The 15,199-nt window shown below is 44.3% G+C and overlaps 1 protein-coding gene across 1 annotated transcript in view; it reads right to left on the reverse strand.

The window, feature by feature from the left end:
* MYO3B (myosin IIIB) overlaps positions 1-15,199 on the reverse strand; it is a 2,563,893-nt gene that overhangs the window by 2,295,431 nt on the left and 253,263 nt on the right. Inside the window, exons 4-5 of the mRNA XM_078681588.1 lie at positions 9,663-9,767; positions 9,284-9,383 (exon numbers count right to left, since the gene is read on the reverse strand). Coding sequence (XP_078537714.1) covers positions 9,284-9,383; positions 9,663-9,767 — 205 coding nt within the window. The remainder of the gene's footprint in view (positions 1-9,283; positions 9,384-9,662; positions 9,768-15,199) is intronic.

Below are 15,199 nucleotides of genomic sequence, written 5' to 3' on the forward strand. Positions count from 1 at the left end.
CACCTGTTTTCAATGAGCAGTTGCACCTCTTTCATCTCAGTTTAGGCAAAGATTGAGAGGGTCTACTGTGGGAAGTCGCTGCGGGCCGTACTGCCGGTCGCTCAGTCCTAGGCCTCCTTCGTGTCTGTGAAGAAAAGGGGGGTATCATTCACAATGATCATCAAGCAAGCCACAAAGAGGAGTGAATATTGGACCCCCTGTTGGCGCAAATGGCGTTTCACTCGTAGGAAAGATTACTTTTGTTGCTGAACTGCTTTAGCATAATCAGGGGAAAGCATGATCACTTTATCCTCCACTATAAGTGGTCCAGGATGGTGTCTAAATCTTTAGACTGAAGACATTTTGCAAACATTGGTCTTGGAGGAGATCTTGGGATGGGGCAGTGGGTAGGCACCCGATGTGCTCTCTTTATTGAAAAAAATGGGTTGAGATCTGAAGCCGGAGTGAAGGACCTGAACCAGGTTTCTAGGTATTGGATTGGATAATGGCCTTCAATACCCTCCAGCAGGCTCAATATATGCAGATTGCTCCTAACGAATCTGCCTTCGAGGATATCAGCATTGTCTTCTAGTTGGTGGACCAGGGCCTGCAGGTGCCGAATGGTCCCTGGTGTGTTCATTACAATCGGGTGTAGGGTGGCTAAGTGTTTACCCCTGTCCAACACCTTGTCAGTGAGTTTGAGATGATCATTATGAAGAAAGCTATATATAGTCAGTGGCTAGTCTATTGAACTATGTCTCCATTCCAACCAGTGAGTTCTCTATGGTGGCCAGCACAGAGTCCAATTTGTCTGTTGTGGGCCCCAGATGACAGAGGCCTCCTTGGAGGGTGCCAGGGACGGCACTTAGTGGAGGTCCAACATCTGGGTCTGGATATGAGATGGCATGGCCGCTGCAGCCGACCGGAGTCTGTCTATGCCGTGCAACATTAAGGATGTTTGTTTCAGGGGGGCATGTGGGCTGGCGAGAGGGCAGGGTTGTGCGTTGGTGTCATAGGTTCAAGATATATGTGGGGGCCCCAAGGCATCACCTCCACAAGGCAGACTAAGGGGATGGTGGCGAGTCTCTATAATCCACACTGATATGAATGTTGCAGTGCGAGACCATTTGGAGACACGTCCTCAAGGAAGGGCGAGCAACAGGTGGTAGAAAGGCAAGTATTTAGATCTCTTTGCCAAAACAAATATTCAGTCCTGTGTCTCATGGGCAACTGGGGAGACAGGGCCACAGAAACAGGAAAGAGCGCCAGAGCCATGGAAGTGTAACAAGGAGCAGTGGGTGATGTGATGGGTTGGAGGGAATCCTGCAGAGTATGAGGTCCAGAAGGGCCCAAGGCATCCAACCACAGGGCTTTGAGATCAGGCCCTTTATCAGAGGCCCGCGTAAATGGAATTGGGACTTCCCCAACGTCACTGGCATTGCAGTTTCAAGCACAGTCTACACTTGGCCCCCCACTGAGTCTAGGCCGGCTACGAGACCCAGCAGATGTGGGAAAGGTAGTCAGGCCCTGCCGTAGGTCTAGATTATGATGCTAAAGCAGAGAGGTTCACACAGGGTCCATCAGTGAGGAAAAGAAAGACAGGGCATGTTGCCTGAATGAAGGAGTGCAATTGGTAGTGTGCAAATGCCTCAGGAATCAAGCAGAACCTGCACTAGCAGGGAGGAGCCCCTTGTCTCGCATGCATCCCAATCCAAATGCAGAGGGCAGGGACCAGAGGGCTCTTGTTGGGAAGAGTCAGTAGTTGCAGGGAGGCAGGTTGCTGACAGGGTTCGAGGGGGGCATGCTCAGCGCGGGTGTTTGCCAGCATGCTCCAGGGATGTTGAACACCACTCTATTATAGAGAGTTGGTTCTCCCCTCCCGCGTTCCAAAAGGACTCACCGATGCGAGGGTCAGTGGGCACCGAGCAGCAGGGGAGGAGAGGGCCGATGTGGGCCCTGCACATGGGGTGCTGCTGCAGCAGCTCACCTGCAATCTATGGACTGCACTCAGGCCTCAGGGGGTCTCACACTTTAGCCCACCTCTTCAAGGTGCGGTACGTCAAAGAATGCCGAAGCCGAGTACTCCCAAATGGGGTCACAGCTGCAGGGTGGCACCTCCTCTCATCTCTCGTCACTCTTGCCTCAGTTTTGGTCCATGCGGCCCGGTACTGGCTGCGTCATCCTCGGGGGCCGCAAAAGGACTGCATTGAGCGTGGCAATCAATAGCATTGGCCTCAGGCGGTCATGGGCATCCCCAGATGGCCGCCAAATGGGGTCCCAGGGCTAGATAAATGATGATGTGCAGGCTGTCTGATGGAGCTTCAGGAACTCACAACTGTCATCTTGGCTGGCTCGGCCACACCTCCGTGGATGTAATATGTCGATACATGTTGATGAATAAAGAGACTACTGGAATTGTAAAGCGTAGAAGAGTATACTGAGCTTTTTTATTAAGGTATTCCAATATGATTAAGTTGTTCTGTTGGACACTATTACACCTGGCTATGGCTTTATAAAAGACTGAATGTGAAGGAGAGATACTGGGTGCAGTATATGCAATTATTGCTATTATTAATAGTGGTATGTGTTAAGGCGCATTTCTTGCAATTGGGTCTTACGACATTTTTACAAAAAAATGATGATACCTGTCACAGGACTCTAATTTAATTATTACAAAATAACTGAGACATAAGGATATGATTTGATTTGAAGCTTATTGATATGATCTAATCATCAATGAATGTAAATGCATGTATTTATGAAAAAAGTCTCAGAAGATGCAGTATTAATGAAGTTCATTCATATGTTTTCAACCTTGATAAAGTGGCTTTCCATGACCCACTTGTTGGCTGTGGCTTGGATTGTGTTCCTCTGGACTGTTTGTGACGTATGTCTTTTTTTACTACTAAGTACAGAATTGATGAAACTCAGAAGGCTCCTTTAGTGTTTTACTATTGGCAGTTAAGCAGTTACAAGAAGAAACAATAAAAAGAAGATTTTATAAAGTATATGTGCAATAATGAATGTATATGTGTAATTGTTCCCTTTCAAGTGTCTCTCAAATTATATATCAATTCTCATTAAAATAAATAACACTGTAGGGCAAACTGTGTTGATTCGAGCATCTTATTAAAGCATTGAACCTCGTCTGTTTAGCCTTATAAATGCTGCATATAGTGGCGGCTTTGATAGTATCCACGGGCGATGAACAAGGTGAGGAAACATGGTGCCTACCAAATGGTAAAAGCAACAGACTGAAAGTTCAGCCAAGAAGATTCATCCCTCAGGGGTGAAGAAGGAGAGTAGATTAACAACTAGTCAGGGATATCACTCAAGGAAGACAGCCCTTGATTCTCAACTGCAATTTCACATCTTCAGATAAAGATATGCAAGTGGTTGGAGTCAAACCACTGACAGGAGCCATAGAGGCCTAGCAGTGTCCTGAGCAGCCAGGAAAGCATGGGGCGGTAACATCGGATCATGCTTTGAGAAAGAACGCACCTACTACCAGCAACATGAGACACACACAGAAGACAATGCCGTGGCAGTTAATGGCTCTATTCCTGGGCCCAGAATTACCAATATTTGAGGCAATGTGGTCCAGCATTGCATCAGAGCGAGAGAGGGAAAAATGCACCATATGTACCAAAATACGGTGCATTTTCCTCTCTCCACGAGCTGACGCACTTTTTTGCTGCTAAGTGTCAATGGACACACCCGAGCACTGTACTGCAAGGGAGTGCATGTTCTCTAAAATATAGGTTTCTTACATCTAGATCAAGTCAATGCTATGCTTAAAAGGGTCCAATCTGCCTCGCTCGTGCATTATTAAGAAGTGCCTAACGACTCATGATTCGATAGCCAAATCGAGGGTCAACTTTCTTGTCTCACGTTTCTCCAAAAAAGAGGCACCAGCACTCAAAATGAGTTATTACTTGTTGTTTATGTTCCACGCGCCAGGGACTACCGCGTTTTGCCTACTATGTAGCCCTGTTCACAATGGCAAGCACCATTTTGTAGTGCCTTTGAATACCCGACCACCTTTTAGAGCAACATACTAGACATACAAAAAAAATACTATTTCATTTATATATCCGACAATAGAGGACATTTCTCATTCTTACAACATTGTTCAGAGAACGTGCATCGATTACGCTACATTAATTCATTAAAACAATTCCTTCAAAAATATACGTCTTTTTACAAAAAACGTATTTTTGATAAGAAACTGCAGAGGATTTGAAATATAAGACAGACAGACAGACAGACAGACAGACACAAACCAAGGGGCCTATTACGATTGCGGTTTTTCCGCATCCTCCGGGCCGGCGGAAGCCACCGCCGGCCCGGAGGATGCGGAAAAACCCCAGCGGACCCACCAAAGACCCACCGCCACATTAGGATGGCTGGTGGGTCCTGGTTTCCGTCCGCAGCTTTTCCGCCGCGGTTGGCTTACAACTGTGGCGGAAAGCTCTAATATGGTGGCGGTGTCTCTCAGACACCGCCAGACATATTAGGATGGGCTTTAAAAAATGCTTTTCCGCGGCGGGTTTTCCGCCGTGGAAAAGCATGTGGAACTTCACTTCGGGGGCCCGTTGCGGGCCCCCTGGGTGAAGGGGGGGTGGGAGGTGCACATGGGGGGTACCTATGGTACCCCCTGCATTTGTATGCAGAAATCGGCAGGCACTGCACGGTGCCTGCCGCTTTCTGCATACAAATGCAATGTATGCATTTTTACCATTGCGGCGGGTGCAGCTTGAAGCCGCACCCGCCGCAATGGTAAAAATAGAGGATGTGACCGCCAGGGTGGCGGTCACATCCTAATTGAACAGGAGGGAACTCCGCAGGCCATGCGGAGGTTCCCTCCTCCTCTATGGTCGCGGACGGACTCAAGTCCGTCCGCGATCATAATGGGCCCCCTAGTGTCACAAACTTTAAGTCTATACTAATATTTCATCTTAAAGGGACATTCAGTGACAATGTCAAAGTATGCCTCAAAACCTAACTGGTGCAATGAAACAAGGCTATATTCTGGAGTAGCGTTTTTTTAAAATGTTTTTTTAGCGATGCGAGAGTGGGTCAAGAGAACTGTTTCCTTGCTGTGTTTCCCCTTTAAGAGTGGTCATCTTGTTTTCCCTGCCCTGCATTGGTTACTCAAGCTGCAAAGCTATTTGATTGGTGTTCAAAACGCAGAAGACTACTGTTGCTATCTACAGCAACTCAGTCCATTTGAATTGACCCCTGATCGTTTAAAATCTCCTGCTGGGTACTGCCTAGGTACAGCAATGTGTCAGAATGATTTGTCTCCCTTGAAGTTTAGATGAAACACGGTCTCAAAATGTTGCTTCTCTCTCACAGTGCAATTTACCAATTGTCAATGCCCAGGCCTCCTTTTTGGGTTAATATGCTCTTATCTTTACAGCTTTTGTAAAATGTCAGTATAAAAGTGTCAGCAAAACTAACAGTAGTACATTATTAATCTACATTTTTTCATGTTTGTTTTTTCATATGGGCCATACTCCACCTGTTTGGCAGGGCACGACATGACATTTTTTTCAATTATGTCAGCACCAGGTACCTTCAAGAGCTAGCATGGCAATCTGTTGTCTTGGGCACGCCACACTGTGGTTGATGGTTACTTGCTGTCACACGCTGAGCAAAGTGTAGGATGACTTTTATGCATGTACATGCCCCAGTGGTATAGTACTCAGGATATGAGGGACCACAAGGAACTGATGCTCGAGAATGCACCACACTCCATGTTGGTGAACTTCTACTTTGAAGACTGTATTGGGGAGAGGAGTTGGCCTAACGGCTAGGGCGGTCGACCTGGGAACTGGGCTAGAGTCTCGGCAACAACGCTGAACATCCTATGATTCTGGGCAAATCACTTAATCTCCCCATGCCTAACAAAAATGAATGTGTCCTCATGTAACGCATCTGGTGCTATGTAAAGTGATCTGATACCCGATACCTTCGGGTCAAGTTCGCGCTATATAAAACTCCGTAAAAAATCAAGGAAGATGGCTTGCTGAAGTGATTAATACTAGAGAAATGCTCAATCGGTTGGTCAGTGGAATGTCTTTTATAGAAACTTGACTTTCATAGACACTTATAGGATAGTTTGTTGTACTTCAACACCACAAGGTTGTGGGAGACACCTAGTGCTGGACGCTCAGGATGCAACGCTATCTTCATTTCAGTTCACCTGCTTCTTGAGTCCAATTGGTTGTGTTTGCACAAAACAGTACCATGTAGAAGAAAGGAAGTTGTGTATGTTGCTGTATATAAACATAGTTGCTCCTCCAAATACTGCTCGCAATGACAGCATCAGGAGGCAACTTTTTTTTTTTAGAGCAAAATAGATTGAAACTTACATTACAGCGTGATTTTCGGCGCTGATACTGGTTGGTGCTTCCTAGCCTTGATGTGAATGACCCACCCACCCAGGATGCCTAGAAAGATGGGTATTTTGGTAGGACTAAATTCATGTTGAATTGGTGGGTCATCAATCAATCAAAGCAGATGTGGCCTTGTTCATAGATGTGTTTATTTCTGATGATTAGAATAGGAGGTAGAGCCTTGCTTCAAGGAGATAATCTATAAAGGAGTACAGCTGACACGTTTCGCTCGGAAATTTAATGCCAGAAGCTTTCTCAAGGCAGTTAGATGAATTTGTTGCTTAGAAGTCAGATACAGTAAGGTAGAGTTTCAGGACTAAGTGGTGAATTTACAGTTTGACAGATACGAGACCTCTGCCATAAAAGCACTGATGTGGAGACCACGCAGTTCTTCCAAGACGAGATGCTGCATTACTTGTAAACGGTGATTGCTATTACCAAGTTTAAAAAAAAAGCTAATTTAAAAACGCTTTACTGCATTTTTAAAACAAACGTGGCAATTGTTCTTTTTACTTGAAACTTGCACTTTTCACATGTGACCCCCATTAGTCTGCATAGATCTGCCCCAAACACCCCGGTCCGTCACGGCAAGTGCCGGTTGAACGGAGGGTGTAGACGGGGTCAGAGCTGACTCACTTCCTGGCTGGAGGCACTTCCGGCGCTGCGGGCGCAAAGCAGTCTAGTCGACCGACGCTCATCTACTTACTTAAGGCAATGTCAGGTCGGACTTGCAGCGGGTGCGCCTGATAGCCTGGGCCAGCGCCCATCCCCAGTTAATAAGGTAAGAAACCTAGGAATACTCCTGGACACTAAACTAACATATGAGGCACAAACTAACAAATTTGCCTCTTCCATCTTGTACATTCTGAAAATGATCAGGAAACTTCTACCGTTCATCCCCTAACAGTCGTGCAAAACAGTGGTAACTACGCTGGTCTTGTTGAGGCTGGATTACGGAAACGCTCAATATGCTGGGATCCAGGTCAAGCAGCTGGCAACATTACAACGTCTACAAAATGCAGCAGCTAGACTGGTGTTGGACATTCCCAGGTATGAGCCAATAGCGCATAGACTGAGATCTCTCCATTGGCTCAGAATTGGAAAAAGAGTAAAACTCAAATCCCTGTGTCTGACCTACAAAGCCCTCCACGGAATGGGTTCCCAGTTCCTGAGAACTCACTTGAAATGTTATGGACCATCTAGGACCTTGAGATCCAGTCATCAAAAATTGATTCAGGTGCCAAGATTTAAACAGGTCCGGTGGGGAGGGAGGAGTTCTCTGCTACATGCAGCTAAGACATGGAATATGCTCCCAACGACAATCAAAAACAGCCCCTCCCTGCTCTCATTTAGAAAAGAGATAAAAACCTGGCTGTTCACCGCAGGCTGGTAAATACATAACTTTGAAGCTAGCTGGTCTCCTGCGTCTACCCAGCTCCAAGACGCCCATGGGCAATCGCGCGCTTTACAAAACTACAAATCAAATCAAATCAAATCAAAGTGTACAGTGAAGTCTAAGCACTCTAACTAGTGTAGATAGGATATTCACTGCTATTTGGTTAATGTCTCACATCTGCCAAACTCTAAATCAGTTTGTTAGGTATTTTGGTTCAAATAAGGGCTGTTGGTCCCAAGACATTAGGCCTTGGAAATTTGCCAACTTAAGTCAGGGATCCAGAGTGTATGTTGGATAATTAATTGTAAAACAAAGCACGTGACTAAAGGTTTACAGCCTTTTAATTAAATGGATGCATATATTGTCTAAATATTTTCTACGAATGCCTTATGAGTTCAAGAAGATCTTTTCTAATTTCTAGCAATGGAAGGTTCGAGGCCTGGAGGTGTGGAGCTTCTCTTTCAATATCAATGACTCCCTAAATATCAGTCTATTTTCAATGACAGAACAGGGGAATTGGCATTGTTTTTTAATCAGCATCAAAAAAAGTCATTGTCTTCTTTTTTACTTTAGCATTCTTGCTTTTTTCATTCGTACTGTGCCTAGAAGGGGAGAAGCTGCACCTTTATATTTTATCTTCCTGGGGCTGTTAAAAAAAAGTGTAATCAAATTGAAAAGATTCTTCTAAAACTTAGAGGCAAAAAAATCATATTTGGTTTGGCTAAAACGTTGATACAATTTTAAGAAAATGCCAAACACTTTTAGCAAGTATATTTTTCACCGCACTTTTATAGGGTTTAAAATCTATGCAAGCTAAAAGGAATGCAGCGGTTATTCTGAGGATGATAATAAAATCACTGAATTTAAGTTCCCATTCAAACATTCAGAGAGGGGGAACAGACTGTTTTTTAACATTAATCCCAGAAGAAATGTGGCTACGGCAACGACCTCGGCAGCCTTTGCACAGTCAGTGCCTTCCTAGCTGTGCTGCTCTTTTATTTCCACCCCCTGTTTCTGTTTCCGAATTATTCAGCCTTATATCCACAACAATAATCACAAATTAAATGGATCTGTTAGTTCTCGGACCCACAGGACCACTTTACCTTCTGCTCAGAGGGAATAGATGTGCTTCAGGCCATTAGAGCAATTTGAGAGGAAAGGCGGCTTCCCTTTGATATGCAAACGAGGGAATATGGAAATGAGACAAGTGCCTTTAGATATGGCATGCTTAGTCAAAGGAAAAACTGTTTGTAAATAACATGCCTCTTTTGCACGTTTCTTTTAAAAGGGAAGACAGACTTGAAGTGGAATTTGAAAAAGAGGCATTTGTGAAAAACCCGAAATAGATTATCTGACAGAAAGCCCTAAGGCTTCCATCTGCTAAACCCAAAATACACCAATCTTCCTGCAGGGAACATTGACGCGACTGTGGCGCTGAAAAAGGAAATTGACGCCCTGGGCTAAAAACTACGCACGTCAAGATTATAAATGGCAAGCGCTTCATTACCAAAGTCAACGAGCTTGACTCCTCCTTCTGTTGTCAGGAGAATGTTGTTCCCCTTGACGTCACGATGAATGATTCTGTTATTGTGCAAATGCTGAAGGCCCTGGAAGCCAAAATGAGAGGGGAAAAAAAATCAATACAAATAAAATTGCAGTCCTTTATTCAGAAATAATTACTCGACTATTAAGGAGCCTAATGAAGGCAATCTGCAGTTGCGCTGTGGAAACATCTGTCTGCGATACGCTGGGCCTGATCCGCGCATGCTGCGCGAACAGCAGGCCCTCTATCTTCAACGCTACCACCGCCTATTATAAGCACACAATGGGTACAATGGGCCAAGTGCACCCTCTGCTGTCATTATCAGTCTGATGAGCATGCTTACCAGGAGGGCACCATACAAGATGTAGGAAATGATGGCTTCATCCAACCGTTGCGCGCTCTTCAGCATGCTTTTGACAAGATCGGTGACGGACCCTCCATTGCAGAGCTGGGGCGGGGGAGAGGTAGGACAGAGGTACAAAAAAAAAGAAATCATCATAAGGCTTGTTCTGCATCACAAATGTCAATTCTTTAAAGACATTAAAGGTCTGAGCTATTTAAGAGCTGCTAATACAATTTTTTTTAGCTAGAAGCACATATGTAGCTTGATCCCTTCTGAAAATATGGATGGGTGGGCAGTCCTTTTTTTTGCAACCTGAAATGGCTTCCTTGTTTAGGAAAATTTTATTGTGTTTGGACATTTTTCGGTACTGCTAAAGCACTTCTTTGAAATGATCTTAGCAGAGAATATTATGCTAACAAGCATAGTTTTGTGGTGAGAAATTCGCCATACTTTGCCGTTTATTTTTTGATGGAAGATGAATCCAATGCAATGCTGCTGCTCTGTCTTATTTCTTATGCATTATGCATTATCGTGATTTGCAAATGCTCATGCTGTGGTGCATCACAAATCCACAATACAATATAATCAAGGACAATATCGTTGATTTCATATGATATGCACAAAATGTCATCATGTATGGGGAAAGAAGCGTATTCCTCTATTTTGAACTGAGCATGTGCCTTTCGTTCCCTGAACCAGTGCCTTCTCATGACAACAATGCCAGCAAACACAAAGACGAGATTGATGCACTCGATAACCGGAAGGCAACAAATTACAGTCATTTCAAACCTTCACTCCATCAATGCTATTGCTGGCAGGCAATATAAAGCAGACAGCAGCCATATCTCACCAGTCTGGCACCGCCAGAAACTGGGATGAAACATTTTGATGCACAATAGAACTGCTTCCTATGAGCACGTTCCATTCGTGGGCCCACATACATCTCAGATGCTACAAAAGTTAAAATTTGAACCGTTTAGTAATACGTTCTTCTGACCCATCATTCATTAGTTTACATTCCAGGCCCTCTTGGTCAGCCCTGTGCCCTGACCAGTAGCTTACATAAAGGTTAAAAGGAGAAATAAACCCATTCCCTCAGAGTCCTTTTGAGCAGTGGCCAGAACACTTCATAATTTATGAACTAGAGCGTGGGAATTATGGGCATCTTTGAATTCGGATTCACTTTCAGGCTGCTGTTCTCAGTTTAGAATATAGACTTCATGGGACAAAATACATTTTGAAAAAATCTTTTAGGTTTACATTTTTTTTAGAACTTCATTTTTCAATGCAACATCAACTGTAGTCTCTCCAAATCCTACTTACCTCTTTGAAGACTGGGCATCTTATTACTAAAGCAGAGCGGTAGCAGCACACCAAACCCTACATGTTTAAATAGGAGATAGGAGCAGCACCTCAATGGAGGGAAGGCCCCTAGATGTATTCTTTTGTGCACATAGGTGGCATTCAGTTGCCTGCAAGAAGGGCGTCCTGATTATGATGAAGAGACATCATAGGTGCACTTGATTTAATAGAAGAAAAAGGAGTAATCAAAAAATGCATTACAGAATGTGGATCTGACCTATGCTGGGATGTAGAAAAGGAGATCTGGATTTGCATGCTTGTGCATTGGGGCTTAGGTGTCTGGGACACACCCCAGCAGTAGCTAATGCAAGTTCCTTTGAAGAAGAACAAGAACTGTATGATTCATGGTAGATTCTCGAAAAGCTGAACCAGACTTCAAGATCAGCTGCTGAAATGTCCACGGCCCGCTTCAGTGTTGGCTACTAGAACAGCTAATGCTTGTTTCAAGGTCAGCCGCTTGAGCAATCAATCCCTGCTTCCAAGTCAACTGCTGGAAGCGTACAATCATGGGTTCAAAGTCAACTGCTAAAAGAACCACTCCTTGGTTCAAGGTTACCTTCGGGGACAGCCAATCCTTGCTTCAAGGTTAACTGCTTGACCAACCAATCCTTGCTTTAAGGTTAACCCATGAAGTGCTTAATCCTTGATTCATTTCAACTTTTAGAACAGCCAATCTCTGTCTGCCATTTAACTTTCAAACAACCAATACTCACTTCAAATGTGATTTTCGAAACAAGCAATTCTTGCCTCAAGATTAATCCCATGCAGTCGCTGAGCAGCACTTGTGATTGTGCCTCTTGAAAGACAATCCCACAGACCTCACTGCAAACATGTAACACTATCTACAGTAAGCGAGGCTGAATACTGTACACAGCCAAGACCAACATTATTTTTTGATGTAAATGGTAATAGATCAATGGTGCCAGTCTGTCTACATGTCACTCCGAAAAACAACGGTGAGGAAACATAAACATATCTGTCTCTGCAGGTGCATCATCTCCACGCCACAGGCATTTAAGTTAGAACAGGAAATATACATCGTAGCACCTGGCCTATTGAGAAAATAGTGTGAATGCAAATTTCAAGGGCACAGCAAGGACATAGTTACCCCACATGTACGATTAACCTGTGTCAGTGTTTTGATGTACGAACTATTACCCCATTTTCAGGACACCACTGCAGGGGGGAGGGGGGAAGAGTCGAACCTGGAGTAATCCTGAAAAATCTTTCAGAGACTTAGGGGCAGATTTACAAGCCCCATACGCCACTTTTGCGCCGCCAGTGCCATGCTGCGGGGTATTTACAACGTGACGCATCTAGGGAGATACATCGCGTTGTAAAGCCCTGCTCCACATGAAACCTGCGTCAGGTTTCATGTGGGCGTTCTGGCGCGGGGGGCGGGGGCGTTCCGGCCCAGGAACACCTCGGAAAAGTGCCTGAGTGAAATCTACAAGATTTCACTCAGTCACTTTTCCGACCCTGCTGCGTCAAAACCTTGCGCCTGCTTGAAGCAGGCGTAAGGCTTGATGCACCATGTTAGACATAGGCAGGGTTGGCACAGTGCTGGAGTTGCGTCCCGACCACGACACAACTCCAGCACTGTACCAACGTTACGACAGCAGATGCGACACGCATCTGCATTTCTTTGCGCCATGATGCGCCGCATTGTAAATGTGGCACATTCGTGGTGGCGCAAGGATTGAGGTGAGTGGTGCAAGTTTCCTGGCGCATCCCTGCTGATTTGCAGGGATGCGCCAGGAAACGTAAATCTGCCCCCATAGAGCCTCATTGCTCTGCGACAAACTGCAAGTCTGACTGGGCGCAGAAACGCACGCAGTAAAACCTATCCGGTTTTGATAGAAGCAAAATGTGTGCGGAGAAGGGCTGAATTTGGGGGAAAAGTGTGGCTCACTGGTTAGAGGAGGCAGACCCTGAAGCAGAGGTCAGACCCAGGACCAGGGTTCAATTCCCGACGCGGCAGGGTCTTGAGCCCAATTATCCACGGACTCGATAATTCTCGTTTCGGTGCCTACTCGAATCACGGGTTCACACTCTGCAGCTCTGGGCATTAGCCTGCTTAATCTCCACTACGGCCCCCCCGCGGCGGAATGCCTGGCTTTCACCTTGGGGATGCCCAGTACGGGTATCTCACAGGGAAAAAAGCCAGGACGGGTTCCTACCTACGGGTAATCGAGCGCTATATAAGAACGCATAATAGTAATAATAATAATAATAAAATAAACATGACTAGACCTGAATGTTTCACTAATTCTAAGCCATCATTATGGCCGTTAATAGGGGTGGAGGCATCGCTCAGAACCAGTATGTGCAGCCTCGGTATATCCACATACAATAACAGAACAGATATAAATGATCTATTAATAAATCTCAATGCACATCACATGCACTGGGACAGGGAAAATTAAAAATGTAAGAGTTTCCACAACTTTTGCATTATAGATTTAATATTATTTATAGATTCAGCATTTTGTTCCAGAGACCACCAGGCTTCAAATGAATTGTGTTAATCAAAACTATTAAACTACAGAGTTAGCCCGCAGCACTGGCATTCTTTCCTGACAATCACAATAGTGTTTCTAGTGGTGCTGTGTTTGATAGCTTAGCTTGTACCTTGGGAAATGTATTATCTTCATTGCCTCGGGCAAAAAGTGGTTGTTGGCAACCTAAGCATGTGCAGGGAGGTTATAAGAACATTGAGTGCCTCCCTGTGTTTTGCCAGAAATCCTATAACGACAGAATTGAAGGACTATTTTAAGAGCGCCTGAAACATAATGGAAAGGTAGCGACATAAAATACAATTTTATTTTACAAGTTAACAAAATGAGAAGCCACAGAAACAAAGGTCAGGCCTTTAGTTAATAAAGTCCCGCCATTGCAAGCCGCATGGAAGCAGGACTAGTATATTTTAAAAACTACTACAGCAGATCGCAAAGAATGCTTTTGGTTGGAGCGTAATTAACTTGGTCCAGCACATTTTGTACTGGCTTTTTTATTGAATGTTTGTCTTTTTCCTTGTTACCTTTTTTTGTCATTGACTTTACTGTCCACTTGCGGAAGCCGAGGCTTCAAATTTACACTGCACCCAGGACAGGCACCGAGCCATGTGCTGTGTGTTGACTATTTATTTCACCCCCTTCCTGATTCTCAGCCTTTATCAGCGCAGTCACAGACAGACTGAGATTTGTTGCCGAGCACGCTTTATTCTTCTCACTGGATCTTCTGTTGACATAAAATCCCCATCTGACCTTCCCATAATTCGTTTTTAAATTATAGCTCGATGCAAACGGAACAAGCATTGGCAAATACAAAAAGGCTGGTCTTGCCAAGCTGGGCCAATCGTTATTTTTTGTTGCACACATATGCCATAAAATAAAAAGAAGAAAGAAAGGGGAAAATATGCTCTTAACATGGTGGCCAAATGCTTGCAAAAGAAAATTTTAATTTAAATAAAAATAAACAATGCATATAGTTTTAATGTAGCAGCGCGGGTACTTCCCAGCCGGCGGGTGTACTTTGAATAAGTAGATAAACCCTTGTAGTTTTATTTCACACAGGAAAATAGGATTCTTACAGCTGAAAAGAAAATATGCTATTAGTTATGCTTTATTGTCACCTGAAGACATAGTTTAAACACACAAGGATGAAAAAAATATAAAACAAAGAATGGTACAAAAAATGGCATTGGCAAAATAAAGTATTGTCCCCCTGGCACTAAAGTGCACTTCTTTTAAGGCAGATGTGCATGAGCTCCGGAAAAATGCTGTTCAAGAGAGCTAGTGGATGACCCTTTGCCCTCATGCTGCGTTGTGGTGAGCAGAAGCCCAATGTGATGGCAGTTCACATGCCAAACGATGAAGAGGCATGCCCAATACCACACTATGGGCTGCCTGGCACTAAAGAGTTTGTCAATATGTGCACGAGACACAAAGTCAACTGGCGTGCAACCATCCACAACCCACTAAGCAGTATTTGAATGAGATGCTTTTCAGGTAATGATCAATTCTATGAGACACAACAGGGATTATTAGTGGAAGCCAAACTCTCCTTCATAATAGAATGACACACCTAAGAACACTAGGAAGCAATTGATATATTTAAAAAAATGTATATAACACCCAAATCATATCCTAGTGTACACAATGTGAGCCCCAACT

The sequence above is a fragment of the Lissotriton helveticus genome, chromosome 3_1 (genome assembly GCF_964261635.1).
Source record: "Lissotriton helveticus chromosome 3_1, aLisHel1.1, whole genome shotgun sequence".
Classification (NCBI taxonomy): domain Eukaryota; kingdom Metazoa; phylum Chordata; class Amphibia; order Caudata; family Salamandridae; genus Lissotriton; species Lissotriton helveticus.